General features: G+C 44.4%; 1 protein-coding gene across 1 annotated transcript in view; it reads right to left on the minus strand.

Annotated features, from left to right (window-relative positions):
* Positions 1–15337: 15337 nt before the first annotated feature.
* The window catches only part of LOC142297274 (putative cation-transporting ATPase 13A4), a 143461-nt gene continuing 140310 nt past the window's right edge, over positions 15338–18488 (minus strand). The window contains exon 30 of the mRNA XM_075341528.1: positions 15338–16284. Coding sequence (XP_075197643.1) covers positions 16036–16284 — 249 coding nt within the window. The 3' untranslated portion in view covers positions 15338–16035. The remainder of the gene's footprint in view (positions 16285–18488) is intronic.

The following is an 18488-nucleotide window of genomic DNA, read 5'->3' on the forward strand; positions in this document are numbered from 1 at the left end:
GAGATTTATCTTTCTCTCTCCTCCGTTGCTGGCTAATGCAAGAATTGCACTGCTCTCGCGTTACACCGGTTTAACGCGAGAGCAATGCGATGTTTCTCTTGCCCCATAGACTTGAATGGGTGCAAGTGGAACAGGATCGCATTCCACTCACAGCATGCGGTGACTGTTTTCTCGGTCCGATTGGAGCTGAGAAAATAATTGCTCATGGGAGCAACCCCATAGAGTAATATTGGTCCCAGTGGAATGTGATTTTTTATCGCATTCCATTCGCAACGTTTTTCTCGCCGTGTGTCCTAGGCCTAAGGTCCAAACTACAGTACATTATCATTCTACAGGATTTCACTGACTGTAATAGATATGTGGGGTAAGGTCAGGCACAGGTAAAGGCCCTCCAGAAGGGAGTAATAACTTAAGACTCACTGCCAATAAACACTCTTATTGTCCTGTATACTGTCTCATATTTGTAATAGAATAAACTACAAAAGACACTGCCTCTGCAGTACTAGATGATTTCCCCTGCACAGGTCTTTTTGATTATCTTTGCATTCTTAATTATTTTTTTGATTCTTTTTTACTAATGCCCTACTGTATGAGGCCTAAAACACACTTCCGCATAAAAAACGTACGTGTCTCACGTTCCGTTTTTCGGGTCTGTGTTCCGTTTTGTTATGGGCGTTTCTCCGGTGCGTGTGACATCCGTGTGATGGCGTATGCTTGCCGTGTGTACGTGTCTAATGTCCGTGTTGGTGTCAAATACGTACGTGTGGTGTCCGTGTGACTTCCGTTTTTAACGATACGTTTTCTATTACAAATTATGTTCTTAATGCATCATCATGAGATACTGGTGTGTTTAATTGGTCAATTACCTCCCATCATTGTTTTTTTGGGTTAGACATTATTTAAACTCATTTTATCTGGGTTCTGTTACTCAATATACAGACTCCAAAATGTCTCTATCAAATGAAGCAACAATGTATTTGCTATGGTTAACATCTAGATTTGGTGTTAGGCGACATATGCTTCAATATAACCTAACTTTTGAAAAGGATGTGGATCCACCCCCTAGTTATGCTTTGGAAATCGCATGGACATTTTCACACTCTTTATGGTGAAATGAGAAAATTTCCAACAAAATTCCATGCCTACTGCTGTATAACCATAATGTCCTTTGATACCATCCTGGGCCTTGTGCGTCACCATCTGCAACATCGGGACGCCTGTATGCGTCTCAGCATCTCCCCAGAGGAACGCTTGTTGGTAACTTTACGGTATGTGTTTTATTGCCTATTCATACTTGAAAAAATTGGTTTATAATGTGGATTTATTTTGAATCATTCAGTAAAGACCCATATGTAAATGCATAATCCTATTTCTTGGAAATTTCTTTAAAAAAAAACAATATATCATAATGTCAGTGTAATGACATGGTTTGTGTCATCAGTCATACCTTTCTGCCCTTTCATGAAAAAATTCAAAGAAAGTCAAGATCTGATCAAACTTGTTTATTTAACATAAATTATTCCAAGTTTCCAATATGGAAAATAATGCATTTCTTTTGTGTTGGTTTATTAAATGCATAAAACAAACTTAAAGAACTGTATGTATCCAGACATTGTAATTCACATTTTTGAAAAAAACATTATCAAAATAAGTAATACACATACTAATATCACTTCCTTGTCATTTGTAGATTCCTTGCAACTGGGCAATCCATCAGCAGTCTTCATTTTGAATTTTTATTGGGAAGATCGACAATTGGCGTAATAATACTGCATACCTGCACTGTGCTATGGGAGACCCTTAAGCATCATGTCATGCAGCAGCCTACATCACAGGATTGGATGCGCATTTCAGAAGATTTTTTTTCAGAAAACAACCTTTCCTAATTGTATTGGCGCCATAGACGGCAAACACATTAGAGTGAAGAAACCACCTAACACTGCTTCTAGATATTTTAATTTTCACAAGTTTTTTTCTGTAGTAATTCTTGGTTTGGTAGACATTAATTACTGTTTTATTTTTGCTGATATTGGGGCCTATGGCAGTGCCTCTGATGCACAAATTTTCAGACGTTCACGCTTATCACGTCGATTAATGTCAGACAATCTAAATTTGCCAGCACCAAGGCCTCTACCTGGTACAAATGGACCTAATGCACCATTTGTCATGGTTGCAGATCAGGGGTTTGCCTTGTCTAGGCATTTGATGTGTCCATATCCAAGACGTGGACTAGACAGATCCAAAGCTCAATTTAATAGCACCTTGGCCAGAGCACGTTGCTATGTAGAACGAGCATTTGGCATTTTGGCTTCAAGATGGCGCATTTATCAAACCACCATCCAACTCCAACCAACCACTGTCAAGGCTGTCATTAAAGCTACAGTAATTTTACATAATTACTGTAGATTGAATGAAAGCAATGACGATGATTTTGACGATTTGCCAGGTCTTAATGCCCCATTAGTAGGTAATGGAAGTGTAAGAACCTATTTGGCCACATCTGGTCTCCATGTTAGGAATCAGTTTAAAGATTATTTTAGTTGAAATCTGCATAGTAACGTATAATTTTTACATTTCAAAGTACTAATAACAGTAGGTTACATATTCACAAACACATATGTATTGCAAAAGGGAAAATGACCATACATGGGTAGATATATATTTTAATTTGTAATATGGTTTGTTTTGTTAACCTAAAACGTTTGGGTTTGTTATTTTATTTTAGGTTAAACATATATATGTATTTGTGGATTGTTACTCCAAGATTTTTACAGTAAAAAACTTGTTATTCCACAGTTGTAATGAAACAAATCTAATTTTAGGTTTTAGTTAACTATGTATGTATGTTACCTTTTGCAAAACACCCTGTATTTTTAACATATGTTAATATTTTTTTCTGAGACATTATCCCAGAAAACACACCATACTGTATTATGCCATAATGCCACGCAAACATAATTTGTTTGACACTATGGGAATACAAGTTAGGGACCAGACAATATGCAGATACTGCATATTGCCTTGTTTTTTTTTAAGATAAAGGTGTATGAATGTAAATGTAGTTGGTTATGTGCGTGCATAATTTTACAGAACACAGGGGGTTTTTTTGGATCGTCATATCCTCATGTCAAGAGCCAGCCAACATCTAAAAATGCAGGTCATGTTTTAGAAGTGATAGAGCAACATGCAAGTAAAATCCGACCCATTTTTTACAAAAAATGTTGAACACATTGATCAATGTTGTTGTTACATTTTTATATTAAGTTAAGTGTCAACTAAATCCTCTAGGCTAGTGATGCTTTCCTGTGTAGTCTCCATGGCATTATCAACTACTGCATATGTAGGCTGCACAACACTAGATGTTGTTGAAAGTTACTGAATAGTGTTTCCACCTGTGACTGTTGTTGTGCTTGGCGCAAACATTGCTGTTGTGGTTGGAACAGATTGTTGACCTAGTGTAGGTGGTAGATATTGTTGCGACGGTACAGGCTGAGTATGTGGGTATGTGAAGTTGGTTGGGTAAGGCTGACTTTGAAAGTACTATTGCTGTTGATTATGTTGCATATGGTATGATGCTGGTTGATGTACCATTTGTGGGAGTCTATGAACATTACTTACATTACTTTGATAGGTCATTGAGCTTTGCAAAGGTGTCTGTTGTGGCCCTTGGTAGTAAAAAGATGGCTGTTGTGATGGCATTTGTGTAACTAATGTACCTGATTGTAGAGGTAAACTTATAGGCCTATTTTGTGGTTCAGTTAGCAATGAAGAAGGTGGCCACTATATATGTGCTTGTTGCACTACAGTATTTTGTTGAGAATTATATGTATGTTCATCAGTTTGGGTTTCCACAGTGTGTTGTGTAGTGTTTGTGTGTGGGCCACGTGGATTAACTCTCCATTGCTCTATCACTTCAAAAACAGATATTGGCTCAGGATCACGTTGGCATGCAGAAATCAGTGTGATTATAGACGCCCTCAACCTGTCCTGCCTATCAGGTGCAACCAATGGAAGAGAGGGAGAGACAAAATCTCTCTCCATCACTCTCTGGTATTAGTGAATTCATCATGTGTATTATTCTGGTATCAATGATCTCTGGCAGAGAACGTAAATCCTCATGACGCCTATGTCTGCGACCATGGAACGTTTGTGCTAGTGACCGAAGGTTATGTGTTGTTGATCTAGGCTGTGTGCCTGCATGTTTTTGTGGACTACTCTCGCCTGGTGATGGGCCACTTTGTTGCCCTGTAGACTGGCCTGTAATTTGGGTAGTGGATTGACTTGTTCCCAAACCCAAATCTGATGACACTTCGTCTGCTTCTGGCTGGATGGTGTTCTTGGTTGTGGGTTGTTGATAGAAGGTAGGCTCCATCTCAGATGCTGATGTAGCTGTTGCTGACAACACTGCGGACTTCGCCTCTTCACTGTCCTCAAGATTATCCTCGGTACTGTTTGAGTAGATGACAATATTAATGAATACTACAATAATAATTACAACATCCAGAAAATTACTTCAGTCAAACTTACTTTGGAACCTCCATAATTGGCATTAGGTAGCTGAGTCTATCATAGTAAATATATTTTCTCTTCTTTGCAGCAGCAGAGGTAGCAACAGGGTTAAATTCTCGGCGGAATTGATCTCTTGCTGACCGCCAATGCTTTTTCACCAAATCCACTGTAAGAAAACAGCAAAAGGATAATTTGGATTTATTATTAATTAAAAAAATAAAAACTCCTCAATAATATTTCAGCTAATTATGAAAAATTTTTAACAAAAAAAAAGTGTTTACCCACAAAATCACATGTCAAGCATAATTTGTAATTATAAACACATGAGCAACCCAACAGACCCCTGTTATAAACAGAGATACATTTCTAAATCATGTTGTATGTATGTTTAAAAAAGGAATAAAGCAAAAATAATAAGGATACATTATAATCACCACAACAACATGCATTGCCATATGTTCACATATGTCCAAAATACACTCCATTAAAAAACATTTAGTCTTTGCATACTTTCAGATAAACCAATTAACAACTATAGCAGACATATATTGGCCTACCATTGTGTATATGGATGTAGCTTTCACAACAAAAATATATAGGTCTGTAACTATGTGCACATCTAGGCGAGTTGGTTTTACAACCTGAAATGTCTGTGTGAAGTGCATTTAATGCATGACATTTCATATTTCCCTTTAATCAGCTAAAAAAAATGAGTACACTGCTATCAATCCAAAAACAACCAAACTTTACTGTATGTGTGTCTCCGATGTTGCTCAAAATGAGTCAGGACCATTAATACATGCACAATATTCTGTTTCAATATATAGACATTCTGCCTACTGATTGAGCACATTTAGGTAATGATAGAAGCCATGAAAATGTCTGCACTCACCATATTTAGCTTTCCTTCCAGGGGTGCATTGAGACCATCCATTCCTGGGGTAGACTTGTTCAGCTACAGACATCCATGCTCTCTCCACCATCAACCTGTTGTAGTATCCATCCACACGTGTGTCCCATAACTCTGGATGCCTCTCTACTTCCCCAATCAGCCTCTCTGTATCTATCCTTGGAGCCATTCTGAATACATGTGGGGTTCAGAGTGCTCAGTTTGCCCCTGCAGTGAGAGGAAAGGTGACCAGCTGCCATCTGGATTGCAAATGAGACAGGATAGGAGTCTTTGGCGCCAGAATTAATGACCTTAAATTGACCTGATTGATTGGTAACAAGTGTAGCTGATGTTTGAATTAAAAACGCACACGGACGGTACGTGTAGCACACGGACATGCTACGTGTGCCGTCCGTGCAGGCATGGACCCATTGACTTTAACGGGTCCATGCCTGCGAAAAATGGACATGTCGACCATGTGGGAAAACGCATACACGTACAAACGACACGGACACATGTTCCGTGTGGTTTTACGAGTATGTGTCTGCTACCATAGGGTAGCATTGGTCTACGTGTCTCCATGCCGCCGGTACGTGCAAAAACGTACCAAACACATACCGGCGGCACGTATGTGTGTCGGAGGCCTGAGAGGAAGAAACACTAACAGTGAGCTATAATTTAAAAAGAAAATAGAATATACCAGCGCTCAGATGTAAATAAATTATAATGCTAAAGCTGAAATGCTGAAGCTTATAAACTAAAGCTAATACTGGAGCAGCTAATAGTTGATACACTCCGCGTGAGAGTAGATCTAGTGAGAGATATAATGATACACAATAAACAATAGCGCTCACAGAACAGCGTTGTGAAATAAGTGAAATAAAGACAAGGAACTTGCCTGTTGAATGTACCAGGCTGGACGAGTAATGAATGCGTGCATTCGTCTAGAGGTCCGTTACGGGCTGCAGAGACTTGGATGTTGTGGATGATTATAATTATACCAAAGTCGTTTACCGTGAGGCTGACAGCAGATGCAGAGTATGCAGATATTCTGCGGAGCGGGCTTCAGGGGGTCGAGGCTTCCCATACCCAGCAGGATAAGGGGTGTGCGACAAAGACTGGCGCCGGTATCTAGGAGCCCTGGCCGGCGGCTTTCCCAGATATTCGAGCTATAATTTACATTGCTATTTTTGGGAGTATTTTCTCAGCCTAAAATCTTAACGGTATTGTTCTTTTTCACAGGCATAATATGCAGATATATATTAGAGGTAGAAAAAAGCTGAAAGATAACATTTTGATTTTTATTTTTTCTTCAAAAAAGTTACTAAAAATGGCAGCGTAAAAACAATTAGAATAAACAGACGTTATTATTATTTATTAAATAAACATCATACAGTAAATTACAGAAAATGTGGTATCCTCTTATTGTACACAATACAGTAGACAGGCTATGCTCATCCCCTATCTCCTAAACTTATTTAACTCTACTAATGCTACGCTTTTATCACTTTTTTCTGTTCATGTGCCATTTGTGCTACAGCTATATCTGAAAATGTAACAGTGTTTCCTTTGGTCTAAGGAGCTGGGGAGCACTTGGGCTTTACGAAAATAAGCAAGATCTTAATGGAGGCAGGGCTGACTTTGGTAAAGGCAGCACTAACAATCAAGGAAAACATTGACAAAAATACATGAATAACAGAGATCTCATTATCAGAATATAAAAAAAGGATTTCTTGAAAATGAACTAGCAGATTTTAATTCTAAAGTTAGAATTTTACCATATGTATCATATGACAACACGTAAGATGAGCTTAGCTTCATAGCCATGGGAATTCCCATGATGGGAAGAAAGTATGGAGAAAACTTGAAATGGCTTATGATCCAAGCACACCACACTCCATGGAAAACATGGTGGAGGCAGAGTGATGGCATGGGCATGTATGGCTCCCAATGGAACTAGTGTTTATTGAGGATGTGACTAAAGACAGAAGCAGCTGGATTGTTTCTGAGGTGTACAGGGCTATATGTTCTGCTCAGAATCAAACAAATGCAGGAAAGTTGATTTGATGGTGTGTCACAGTACGGATGGACAATGTCCCAAAACATACTGTGAAAGAGTTTTTTTAAGTCAAAGAAATAGAAATCTGCCCCCGCCCACACCAGGCACTCTGGATGTGTGGGGCCCCGAGGTTCGGTGTCGGTGCAGCGGTGCATTACCTTCAGGGACTCCACGCGGCTGGATCTTGTCACAGGTAGGAAATCCTCTATTTTGATTGTCGTGACGCCACTCTCAGAATTGCGGTCAGTGGGGACCGCCACTGCAGGTTAGGGGTGCCTGGGGCTGATAGTAGGTGCAGTCAGTTGTAATAGCCTCCTGAGAGTGAGGCATGCCCCAGGGTCCCGTGTAGGTGTGTGGAACTACAAGTCGCAGAATGACTCACACGCACAAGCAGGATGTCTTTCAGGGATTTTACTCACTGATGGTGGCAGGGTGAGTAACCCGGGCGTAGCTGGGATGAACCAGGCTGGAACCAGGTGTCCTTCAGGCTGACTTATGAGGGTGGCTACCAACTCGCCTTCCTTAGCCCGTTGTGTTTTGGGGTAACCCCTGCTTGAAGCCCTGCTGGGGTCGCCCAGGGAAGTTGCTGGTGCCTCTCTCCCCTTCTTTTTGGCCCGTTTGCTTGTAGCCTGGACCAGGTCACTCCGGCTGCTTGCCTCCTGTGAGCTATGGGCCCTCACTTTGCTACGTGGCTGCGGACTCTGTGGTGTTGTCTTGGGGGTGTAAAGTGCCCCCTCATGCAGGTTTGGCAAAGGACAGGTGGATCTATCCCTGCCCCGGGACCTGTTACCCGTTTGGGCCTGGTACCTCCCTGACAGTCTCCTTACTTTCCACTCCGTTGCTCTCTCTTTAGCCGTGTGTGGATTTCGGGCAGCACTACCAGGTGACCGTTCTCCCCCGTCGGTAGTCACTGCGCGTACGTTGTCAGAATTGTGTAGAGCTACAGGGTCTGCTTCTGCCCTCCCTGAACTTCACCACTCAACTGCCTTCGGCTCACTCTTCCCTCCTCTCCTGTTCTTACCTACGTCACCTAGCAACCAGGCTCTCTACCACACCCCTCGAGTGGAGATGGAGGCTTCGCCCCCTCCTGGGATCCCCAGGGGTCCTCTCAAAGGTAAATGTGTGAGACCTGATCACTATGCGCCTGTGTAGTCACACCTCGGTCAGCCTTCTGGATTACCTGTTTTGTACTGTCCCCAGCATGGGTGCAGTACTCAGTGGTGCCTGAAAAGGTCAGGGGCGCCACATTCCCCCTTAGTTATCACCAGCACGTCCTCGGGCTGCAAGACAACATTTTAAAATGCGTAAAACAGTAAAACATGGTAAAACGTTTTAAAACCATCAGGTACCATACATCACCTCCCTCCACCCACAAGTCCGTTAACCCACCCTAAACCCTCTCAGGCGGCAGGTCACCGGTTTCTTTTGGTAACCAGGTCTGGGCCATCAGCTTCCCCAGACCTTTCTTCCCATCTGCCTCTCCCGTTGGCCGCGCCTTCAGCCACTTCTGGCAGGATGTAGAGGCGGCTTTCATGGTCTGGTGGTTTCAGGGTATACCTGGCCTGGTGGAGAGCCAGGCCCCATAAACAGGCGTGCTCCCTGGTAGTGGTGGTACCTCTGGGGTAACTATAAACACTGCGAGAGTTTGTGGCTATAGCCAGTTCATAGCCTTAAGGTTCATGGGTTAAAGTGCAAAAGGGTTTCTCACATAAGTTCATGTGGGCACATGCTTGAACTTGTAAACGTTGCAAAACTGTACTTTAACTTGGTGTACTTCTTACTTTACTTTACATGAACTTTGCTCCTTCTTCCTCCTTACCAGGGCTTGGGCCTGTAGGGCTGCGGCACCTATTGCTTTCTCCATCTGTGTCATCATCCGTAGTGGTCTCATCAATGGGTTCTTTGTCTTTTCTTTCCTCTTCTTCTGTGTCTGTTTCTTTTTCTCTTTCTTTATCTTGTAGTGCTGAGACAGCAGGGTTACTGCAGGGATTTCTGGGGCATGGTGTAACATCTAGTGCGTACCATCCGCGTTCTCCTTGGTGCTTTGTAAATTCTACTGAATCTCCTATCTGTAGGTTTCTTCCTGGATGTCCTCTGGGTAAATGTGCTCTAACATCCCTTCTGTTCACAAAGATGCCCTCTTTTACACCAGGTGCTACTATAAAGCCATATCCAGACTTTAGACTGAAGTCTTCTACAACTCCTCGACAAAGTGGGCCTCTGACCTGCGATTTGGCTCTTCTCAAGGACCGCTTTTCCTCTAAGTCTCTGGCCGTGACCTCGTCCTTCTCCTCGGGAGACTGCTGTGCAGGTGGATTCCTTGTCCTGCTGCGGCGCCGTGTCCTGCGGGCTGGGTCCTGCCTGGCTGCCACCTCACCGCTTGCAGGCTCCCAGGTGATGTAACTGGACAGATCTTCCTCAGCGGAGGATGTCGGGCCCTCTTCATCCCAGCGGGAGTACGGCAGCATCTCTGGCTCTTGGACTGGCGCTGCATCTACTGCTGATGGCTTTGGGGTCAACTTCTCAGCTTCCTGGCCTCCCCTCCCCCTTAGTTCTTCTGGGCACTCCTCTTGTGGCAGCACTAGGGATGGATTTTCATCAGCAGGCCAGGGCGGGGGACTCTTTTGCATGAATGTTGCAGGAGTCTTCCTGTGAGTATGCGGAGGGAGCAGATACCGGTCCACCATCTCCTTTGGGAAGTGGGCCTCTAGATCAGCCTTCAGCTTCCAGTATTCGGGGTCCTCCCCCAGCAGGGACTTCCTAGCAGGGACTTCCTTGGGCTGGGGAGCGGTGTCTGCTCTGGCCTTGCAGGCCGGGGTAAATAGTTGTACGGTCTTGTCTTGGCGGGCCGAGCCTGGCGTGGCAGCGGCCTGGTCTTGGCGGGCCGAGCCTGGCGTGGCAGCGGCCTGGATTGGCGTCGCAGCTGCGATGGGATCTGTGCGGGCCGGGCTGGGCGCTTCTGCGGCCTGGATTGGCGTCGCAGCTGCGATGGGATCTGTGCGGGCCGGGCTGGGCGCTTCTGCGGCCTGGATTGGCGTCGCAGCTGCAGCCGGTCCTTGGCGGGCCGCACCTGACGTGGCTGCGGCCTGGTTCAGCACCTCACTTGCGGCGCGGACGAGCGTCGCTGCTGCGGTGGGGTCTTGGCGGGCCGGGCCTAGCATGGCGGCGGCCTAGGTCAGCGTCACACCTGCGGCGTGGAGGAGGGTCGCGGCGGCAGCCGGATCTTTGCGGGCCGGGCTGGGCATCGTTGCGGCGGCCTGGGCTCGGCGGGCCGCACCTGGCGTGGCTGCGGCCTGATTCAGCGTTGCAGCGCCGGGCGCCTCTTCAGGGACCGCGGGCATGGCAGCAAGGGTCGGGGCACTCGCGCTGACAGGGGCAACACAGGACTCACCCATCGGTAACATCGTCGAGGCCTGAGTCGTCGCCGCTCGGTCTGGCACTCGTCGTGCGGTTCCCCTCTCGTAGGCCTGAACCGCCGCAGCCATCTCCTGCAGCTCCGCACGTCCCTCTCGGATCTGCTGCACGATCCTTGCTTCCAGTCGGTTACTGAACTGGGCAAGCTCCCAGGACCACCAGGCAGCGGAACCCGGCTCTGGGCTCCTATCTTCAGACGCCATCTTCACCACGTCGTCGCCGCTCTGCAGATCTTTTCTCAGCAGCAGACCTCCGACTCTTCCTTGCAGTCTCAGTGCCAGTTCCTTCACTGCCTTGAACTCTTCTCCCAACAGCAGGCTTATCAGTTTCTGCTCTGCCTTTTCCAGCAGCAGGCTTCTGGCTCCCTTTCCTTCCCGACGTCTCTGAACGCCTCCGCTCTCATCACTTGCGAGACCAGGACTCTCCAGGGGATCTCTGGGTAGCCACACCTCTTCGTGGGCGGTAACTTCTCCCAGCGCGGGCTGCTGTTGTTTTTCAGCGCGCTTTTCATGGTGGCAATATGGCGGCGCTTCCAATTTTCCAAGCGGACCGCCCAGGCACATGGTCACCTGTCTGAACAGGTCTAGTCCTTATCCTGTTCGTGACGCCAGATGTGTGGGGCCCCGAGGTTCGGTGTCGGTGCAGCGGTGCATTACCTTCAGGGACTCCACGCGGCTGGATCTTGTCACAGGTAGGAAATCCTCTATTTTGATTGTCGTGACGCCACTCTCAGAATTGCGGTCAGTGGGGACCGCCACTGCAGGTTAGGGGTGCCTGGGGCTGATAGTAGGTGCAGTCAGTTGTAATAGCCTCCTGAGAGTGAGGCATGCCCCAGGGTCCCGTGTAGGTGTGTGGAACTACAAGTCGCAGAATGACTCACACGCACAAGCAGGATGTCTTTCAGGGATTTTACTCACTGATGGTGGCAGGGTGAGTAACCCGGGCGTAGCTGGGATGAACCAGGCTGGAACCAGGTGTCCTTCAGGCTGACTTATGAGGGTGGCTACCAACTCGCCTTCCTTAGCCCGTTGTGTTTTGGGGTAACCCCTGCTTGAAGCCCTGCTGGGGTCGCCCAGGGAAGTTGCTGGTGCCTCTCTCCCCTTCTTTTTGGCCCGTTTGCTTGTAGCCTGGACCAGGTCACTCCGGCTGCTTGCCTCCTGTGAGCTATGGGCCCTCACTTTGCTACGTGGCTGCGGACTCTGTGGTGTTGTCTTGGGGGTGTAAAGTGCCCCCTCATGCAGGTTTGGCAAAGGACAGGTGGATCTATCCCTGCCCCGGGACCTGTTACCCGTTTGGGCCTGGTACCTCCCTGACAGTCTCCTTACTTTCCACTCCGTTGCTCTCTCTTTAGCCGTGTGTGGATTTCGGGCAGCACTACCAGGTGACCGTTCTCCCCCGTCGGTAGTCCCTGCGCGTACGTTGTCAGAATTGTGTAGAGCTACAGGGTCTGCTTCTGCCCTCCCTGAACTTCACCACTCAACTGCCTTCGGCTCACTCTTCCCTCCTCTCCTGTTCTTGCCTACGTCACCTAGCAACCAGGCTCTCTACCACACCCCTCGAGTGGAGATGGAGGCTTCGCCCCCTCCTGGGATCCCCAGGGGTCCTCTCAAAGGTAAATGTGTGAGACCTGATCACTATGCGCCTGTGTAGTCACACCTCGGTCAGCCTTCTGGATTACCTGTTTTGTACTGTCCCCAGCATGGGTGCAGTACTCAGTGGTGCCTGACCAGGTCAGGGGCGCCACATTTACACTGTCTATTGACAGTGAGCTGCTAATCAGAGGGGAAAGGGGTGTAGTCAGACTAGTGTAGTTCAGGTAATGATAATCACAGGTGCAAAAACTTCACTATAAGTAAACATTGTGTAATAAATGGTACATCATTGAACTCTGTGTGTCAGCCTCTATTCCATGCTGTCTTCGGATTACATAGCAAAAACCTCAGGTAGAATGCAGGCCCATGATTAGAAAGATATAAACAAGGCACTCCAATGAGGTGAAAACAATAATGATGATTTATTTGATGGTATATTAGCAATCCAATGGCGCCAATCTATTACTGTGGTGGACACCTCATGTCTGCACCTGCGCCAGCCCTCCCAGCAGCCTTTTCCAAGCAATCCATAAACTGATGAAGGTCTGAAAGAAACCAAAATGTTCTCATTCTGCTCTTGGGATTGCTAATATATCATTAAATAAATCACCGTTCTTGTTTTCACCTTATTTGAGAGCCTTGTCTATATCTTGCATTTCAATTGCATCTCAGTTGTTTCATTTTAAATAAAAAGTAGTGGCATGCAAAGTCCAAAAAATTAAAGAGGTTGGCCACTAGCTTAACATTGACGGCCCATCATTAGGATAGGTTATTAATGTGTAATCGGCTGGAGTCTGATACCTGGCACTCCCACCTATCAGCTGTTCTTGGTCCCTGCAGCAAGCAGCCAGAAATGCTCATTTACAAAGCTGCCCTTTCAATTTAAAGTGGCCGAGGTCAGTTACTGCAAATCTGTCTCACATGCAAATCATCAGTAGGTGGATGTGCAGTATCCGCCCATCGCCGCTATCAGAAGACGGAACAGCTCCGAAATGGAGCATTTCCGGCTGCCTGCTGCCACCATCGGCAACGAGGACAGCTGATGGGCGGGGGTGCCGGGTGTCAGACCCTGGCCGATTAGACATTGATGACCTATCCTAAGGATTGGCCATCAATGTAAAAGTAGTGGACAACCTCTTTAATCACTGTCCAAATATCTCTGGACCTAACTGTAAGTCTGATTGAAAGAATTGTAGATACAGCAGGCCAGGGGCAGATAAAAACAGTAAAGGGCTCAAGGTAAGGACATTACAGGGTATTCACCCCCTACTCTCTTACAGCTTATGGCATAATGCCACTTTAAGTTTTTCTAACAAACCTTCAGTAATGTAGGCTGTAAGATTAATTGATTGTGTCCCTTAAATTAAATATAAACGTAAAGAAAAAAATGAATAGACAGTACAAAACTGCTTTCATGGTGGCATTTATTTCCTCTACTAGTGATGGGCGATCCTCCTGATGTTCACGTTCGGGAGCCTCGCCCGAACGTTTTGTAAAGATCGAGTTCGGGTTCTGAGATAACGTGAACTTGCGTCCGAACACCAAATTCGGGCTTTACAATTATGGGATGAGGCAGGGGAGGCTGTAAAATAAAGGATATAGTTAATAATAAACATTGTCATTATACTTACAGGGCCCGTGACGCGTCCTGCAGACTCTGTCTCCCGGCTGCTTCTGCTTCCGCGTCTGATCATTGCTGTGCCCTCCCGGTAACCAGCACTGACTTACAGGACGTTCCGTGATGTCATAGCTATGTGACCAGTCAGGTGTGAATGTTGTATTACCTTGTTAGTTACAGACTGGTCACATGGTTATGATGTCACGGAAGGTACTGTTAACTTACCTTTGACTGTCACTGTGCAAGTGTCACATCGGGATCACCCAGTACGGCCGCAGACTGTCCTGACAGAAGTGGTTGGATGCATGTATTTGTATGCAGCTGAGGCGCTCCTGTCTGAAGAGCATCAGGCCATACTGGCTGATAACGATGGAATTATACCCTCACTGTCAGCCTGTTTCTCGCTCTGTACAGAGCGGTGTAGCAGAGCTGACAATGCTCTCTCTGCTTCTCTCTATCTGTAGAGCCGCTTGTCTTTACAGAGTGATGAAGCAGAGTTGACATGGCTCTACCTGTGGACTACGTCGGACTAGTGGACTACGTCGGACTAAGGCGTTTTTTTACCTCAGCATATCAGACTTTCCCCTACCGTGGAAAGCTTCAAGAGGAACCTCAAGACCTACCTCTTCCAACAAGTCTACAACTTACAATAGCCCTCAGTCCAGTACACCACTGCGCAACCAGCTCTGTCCTCACCTATTGTACCATCACCCATTCCCTGTAGACTGTGAGCCCACACGAGCAGAGTCCTCTCTCCTCCTATACCAGTCTGTTTTGCACTGTTAATGATTGTTGTACGTATACCCTCTTTCACTTGTAAAGCACCATGGAATAAATGGCGCTATAATAATAAATAATAATAATAATAATAATAAAAAAGATGGAGTCTATTTTTTTTTTTTTCGTTTTATTTTGAATAAATTTTTTTTTTCTACGTGTTGTGTTTTTTTTTACTGTTACTAGAAATGCATGGTGGCCATGTCTAATTTGGCGTAACACCATGAATTTTGGGCTTAGTACCATCTGAGAATACAAAGCTGGTATTAGCCCCTTTATTACCCAGTGTGCCACCGCCATCAGGGCCGCTGTATAAGGTAAAGCACCTGGAAATGGCGCTAAGAAACAATGCGTCATTTCCAGCCCCCAGCTGCCTGGTTTTACCTGAGTGGCGATTAAACTACGGTGGAAACCCACACATTTTTTTTTTCAATATTTTTTTTAAATTTAAAAAAAAAAAAAAAAAACTTAGTGGGTTTTCCTGTATTTTGATTGCCAGCTAAGGTAAAGGCAGTCAGATGGGGGTGGCAGCCCTTGCTGTCCGCTTTATGTGCGCTGAGAATCAAAAATAGCGCGCAGCGCTACTTCATTTGTTTTAAATTATTTATTTTTATACAACTATATATTGTGTACACATATATACATATATACATAGCTCTGGCAAAAATTAAGAGACCACTTCCAAATTTTCAGTTTTTCTGATTTTTTTTCTTTCTAGGTATATTTTTGAGTAAAATGTAAATTGTTCTTTTATTCTATAAACTACTGACAACATGTCTCTGAATCTCCAAGCAAAAAATGTTGTATTTATTTTCTGAAAATAGTAGTTTCCTCCTAAACATTTAGGAACAAACAGCTTGGTGTTACCAATTGTGGGTCCGTTCTTCATTGTCTGACACTGTACAATTAGCGCTTACAATATTATACTGTGTGGGGACACGCCCTTTTGCCAAGTGAAGTGGTGACTTCAAGTTGTCAAAAAATTCATACATCTCTCAAAGGAAATAGAAGAATGGCACAAAGCTGTGTTCTAAGATGATCCAAGCTATTATTTAGAAAAACAGCCATATAGGGAGAGCTGACAAGTCCTCTTTAACCCTATTTTTACGTGTTCAAAAGGTTCCAAGTGCAGAGGGACTTTTTTACATTGCTTCTTCACTCTGTAGTCCCGCCATTCTTATGGTTGACGTTCAGTTCCATTGTAAAGAGTTTTCTCCATTTCAGCAACAAACATTGGATTATCATATACATATTTCTGAGCATCATTTTCACGTTCTGTTTGATTAGAGTAGTAAGTTTGGCTTATAGGAGGCCACGTTGTGTCCTTGCACAGAGATCTTTCTAAAACTCTATACTGACTCCTTGATCGGTAGTTAACACAAGATTTCATCATCAGCCACAGTCTTCGGTTTTCAATAAATCCTTCCTGTAAGATAGTAAAATAAATTATTGTTACTGCTTACAAATAGTTTGCATCCATAGACTATCACTATATGTCTACAGATTTGTAAAAATACATTCATCTCTTTATGACAGGGTGGCTATTATCTGAATACAGATTTATGCAATTCCTATTCAACTTTATGCGCAAATATAAACCTAACTTCAATTTTCTTCCCCTAGTGGTAACCTTATGGTGCACATACTGAAAGTCATTGCATCATAGAGAGTTGAGAAGCATATTACAATGAAGTAATAAAAGGATCTATTGAGCTCAGGCTATCTGTATCAGTATATATATATATACAGTTAGGTCCAGAAATATTTGGACAGTGACACAAGTTTTGTTATTTTAGCTGTTTACAAAAACATGTTCAGAAATACAATTATATATATAATATGGGCTGAAAGTGCACACTCCCAGCTGCAATATGAGAGTTTTCACATCCAAATCGGAGAACGGGTTTAGGAATCATAGCTCTGTAATGCATAGCCTCCTCTTTTTCAAGGGACCAAAAGTAATTGGACAAGGGACTCTAAGGGCTGAAATTAACTCTGAAGGCGTCTCCCTCGTTAACCTGTAATCAATGAAGTAGTTAAAAGGTCTTGGGTTGATTACAGGTGTGTGGTTTTGCATTTGGAAGCTGTTGCTGTGACCAGACAACATGCGGTCTAAGGAACTCTCAATTGAGGTGAAGCAGAACATCCTGAGGCTGAAAAAAAGAAAAAATCCATCAGAGAGATAGCAGACATGCTTGGAGTAGCAAAATCAACAGTCGGGTACATTCTGAGAAAAAAGGAATTGACTGGTGAGCTTGGGAACTCAAAAAGGCCTGGGCGTCCACAGATGACAACAGTGGTGGATGATCGCCGCATACTTTCTTTGGTGAAGAAGAACCCGTTCACAACATCAACTGAAGTCCAGAACACTCTAAGTGAAGTAGGTGTATCTGTCTCTAAGTCAACAGTAAAGAGAAGACTCCATGAAAGTAAATACAAAGGGTTCACATCTAGATGCAAACCATTCATCAATTCCAAAAATAGACAGGCCAGAGTTAAATTTGCTGAAAAACACCTCATGAAGCCAGCTCAGTTCTGGAAAAGTATTCTATGGACAGATGAGACAAAGATCAACCTGTACCAGAATGATGGGAAGAAAAAAGTTTGGAGAAGAAAGGGAACGGCACATGATCCAAGGCACACCACATCCTCTGTAAAACATGGTGGAGGCAACGTGATGGCATGGGCATGCATGGCTTTCAATGGCACTGGGTCACTTGTGTTTATTGATGACATAACAGCAGACAAGAGTAGCCGGATGAATTCTGAAGTGTACCGGGATATACTTTCAGCCCAGATTCAGCCAAATGCCGCAAAGTTGATCGGACGGCGCTTCATAGTACAGATGGACAATGACCCCAAGCATACAGCCAAAGCTACCCAGGAGTTCATGAGTGCAAAAAAGTGGAACATTCTGCAATGGCCAAGTCAATCACCAGATCTTAACCCAATTGAGCATGCATTTCACTTGCTCAAATCCAGACTTAAGACGGAAAGACCCACAAACAAGCAAGACCTGAAGGCTGCGGCTGTAAAGGCCTGGCAAAGCATTAAGAAGGAGGACACCCAGCGTTTGGTGATGTCCATGGGTTCCAGACTTAAGGCAGTGATTGCCTCCAAAGGATTCGCAACAAAATATTGAAAATAAAAATATTTTGTTTGGGTTTGGTTTATTTGTCCAATTACTTTTGACCTCCTAAAATGTGGAGCGTTTGTAAAGAAATGTGTACAATTCCTACAATTTCTATCAGATATTTTTGTTCAAACCTTCAAATTAAACGTTACAATCTGCACTTGAATTCTGTTGTAGAGGTTTCATTTCAAATCCAATGTAGTGGCATGCAGAGCCCAACTTGCAAAAATTGTATCACTGTCCAAATATTTCTGGACCTAACTGTATATATATATATATATACACAGTACCTACAAGTAGTATTCAACCCCCTGCAGATTTAGCAGGTTTGATAAGATGCAAATAAGTTAGAGCCTGCAAACTTTAAACAAGAGCAGGATTTATTAACAGATGCATAAATCTTACAAACCAACAAGTTATGTTGCTCAGTTAAATTTTAATAAATTTTCAACATAAAAGTTTGGGTCAATTATTATAAACCCCTAGGTTTAATATTT

Source organism: Anomaloglossus baeobatrachus, chromosome 3, assembly GCF_048569485.1.
Source record: "Anomaloglossus baeobatrachus isolate aAnoBae1 chromosome 3, aAnoBae1.hap1, whole genome shotgun sequence".
Taxonomy (NCBI): domain Eukaryota; kingdom Metazoa; phylum Chordata; class Amphibia; order Anura; family Aromobatidae; genus Anomaloglossus; species Anomaloglossus baeobatrachus.